At 60.6% G+C, this 1,963-nt stretch overlaps 1 protein-coding gene across 1 annotated transcript; it reads left to right on the top strand.

Annotated features, from left to right (window-relative positions):
• Nucleotides 1–2: 2 nt before the first annotated feature.
• On the top strand, nt 3–920 carry NYX (nyctalopin; the record flags this gene model as incomplete). Its single annotated transcript, XM_077768527.1, has 1 exon — nt 3–920. A coding segment is annotated over one exon (840 nt), but the record flags the coding sequence as incomplete, so codon positions are not given.
• Between the last annotated feature and the right edge of the window lie 1,043 nt (nt 921–1,963).

The raw sequence follows: 1,963 nt of genomic DNA, 5'->3' as shown, positions 1-1,963 counted from the left end.
CCTCCAGCTGGCAGCAGGGCCTGAGGCGCCTGCGCTCGCTCAGCCTGCAGGCCAACCGCGTCCGCGCCGTGCACGCGGGCGCCTTTCGCGACTGTGGCGCCCTGGAGCATCTGCTGCTCAACGACAACCTGCTGGCCGAGCTGCCGGCCGAAGCCTTCCAAGGCCTGCGCCGCCTGCGCACGCTCAACCTGGGCGGCAACGCGCTGGGCCTCGTGGGGCGCGCCTGGTTCGCCGACCTGGCGGAGCTCGAGCTGCTCTACCTGGACCGCAACAGCATCGCCTTCGTGGAGGAGGGCGCCTTCCAGAACCTCTCGGGCCTCCTCGCTCTGCACCTCAATGGCAACCACCTCACTGTGCTGGCCTGGGCCGCCTTCCAGCCTGGCTTCTTCCTGGGCCGCCTCTTTCTCTTCCGCAACCCGTGGCGCTGTGACTGCCGCCTGGAGTGGCTTCGGGACTGGATGGAGAGCTCGGGGCGCGTGGCCGACGTGCCGTGCGCCTCCCCGGGCTCCGTGGCCGGCCTGGACCTCAGCCAGGTGGCCTTTGCGCGCTCTAACGATGGCCTCTGTGTGGATCCCGAGGAGCTGAACCTCACCGCGTCCAGTCCGGGCCCGTCCCCAGAGCCTGCGGCCACCACCGTGAGTAGGTTCAGCAGCCTCCTCTCCAAGCTGCTGGCCCCGAGGGCCCCGGTGGAGGAGGTGGCCAACACCACCGAGGGTCCGCTCAACACCTCTCTGGCTGACAGCCTTCTCTCCAGTGGGGTGGTTGTTTCGGGCCACAGCACCCGGTTTCTCCTCGGCTCTGGTCTCCTGCTCAGCGTGGTGTTTGCCCTACACACGGAGTGACCTTGCGCTTGGGGTGGCTCAGATTGCCGTGGCCAGCAGAGGAAAGTTGAATTCACTGGGCCTGAGGGTGTTTGTGGTGGGGGAGAGNCCGGATGGGGGAGGGGCTGAAAATTCCAACCCAGGATGGAAGGGACAGTTAACTTCCAGAGATGGCCCTAGGAAGAGGAGAGGCCTGGGCAGTGCCGCGCCCGGATGGGGTGGAGGTGGGGAGAAGAATGGATTTCTGCTCCTGTCACCTGGGCATCATTTGGACAAGAGAAGCAAGAGTGAACATGGGCCCTCCAGTGAACAGACGAGGAATTGGAAGTTCCTAGGGCTACAGGGCTCCACCCCCATCCCCTGCCCCCATCTCCCAGGACACGGAGACTGCAGTGCCTGAATTAGAGTCAATCAAGTGGCTAAATACTAAGAACTGTGCTAGTTTTTCTGGCAGGACAGCCCATTAAGCCCAGTCCCTTTGTTTTCTCCCACAGGTGTCCCCCCCCCCCCCGGGGGGTGGGGGTGGGCATGGGCCACTACAATCCAGGAATATGGAAAGGACAGGAGAGGAGAGAAGGGGGATGTGAGAGGAACTTTAGACTCCACGGGGGTGGCCATGGGTCCTGGGGTCTGGAATGTGTTAGGAGGCATTGAAAACAAAGACCCGTTTCACTTACTCCACAATTATTCCCAGGGGTGGCCTTAGCCACAAAGCAGCTTTAGGGCAGGGGAGGGGGAAAAAAAGGGGAGGGGGAGCGGGTTTCTGTGTACAAATAAATGTGTAAAATCCTAANCTTTGGGGCTGACTAATGGTCAGGAGGAAAGGAGGCAGCCAGTAGCTGGGAAGGGGGCCTGAGAGATTTCCCAGGGTGGGAGTTGGCCAAGTGTGAGCCCCCAGGCCTGAGTGCCAGGGCAAATCCTTGTATATCTGCTAAATGCTTGCTCAAGCAGTTCTCCACGCACAAGTAATGGCTGCATTCGTCAACATGCCGGAAATCTGCAGGGTGCGCCAAGCTGTGGGTCTTCATGGTGATAGTACTTCTGTGTCTGTAGGTAATACTAAGTATTAGAAATCTTCCAGAAAGACCTGCAAGGGTAGGAGTGTTCAAACAGGTTGTGACCAGTAGTGGTCAATCAACTCG

Source organism: Crocuta crocuta, unplaced genomic scaffold (genome assembly GCF_008692635.1).
Source record: "Crocuta crocuta isolate KB4526 unplaced genomic scaffold, BGI_CrCroc_1.0 scaffold467, whole genome shotgun sequence".
NCBI lineage: Eukaryota > Metazoa > Chordata > Mammalia > Carnivora > Hyaenidae > Crocuta > Crocuta crocuta.
This window is presented reverse-complemented; position numbering and strand designations above follow the sequence as displayed.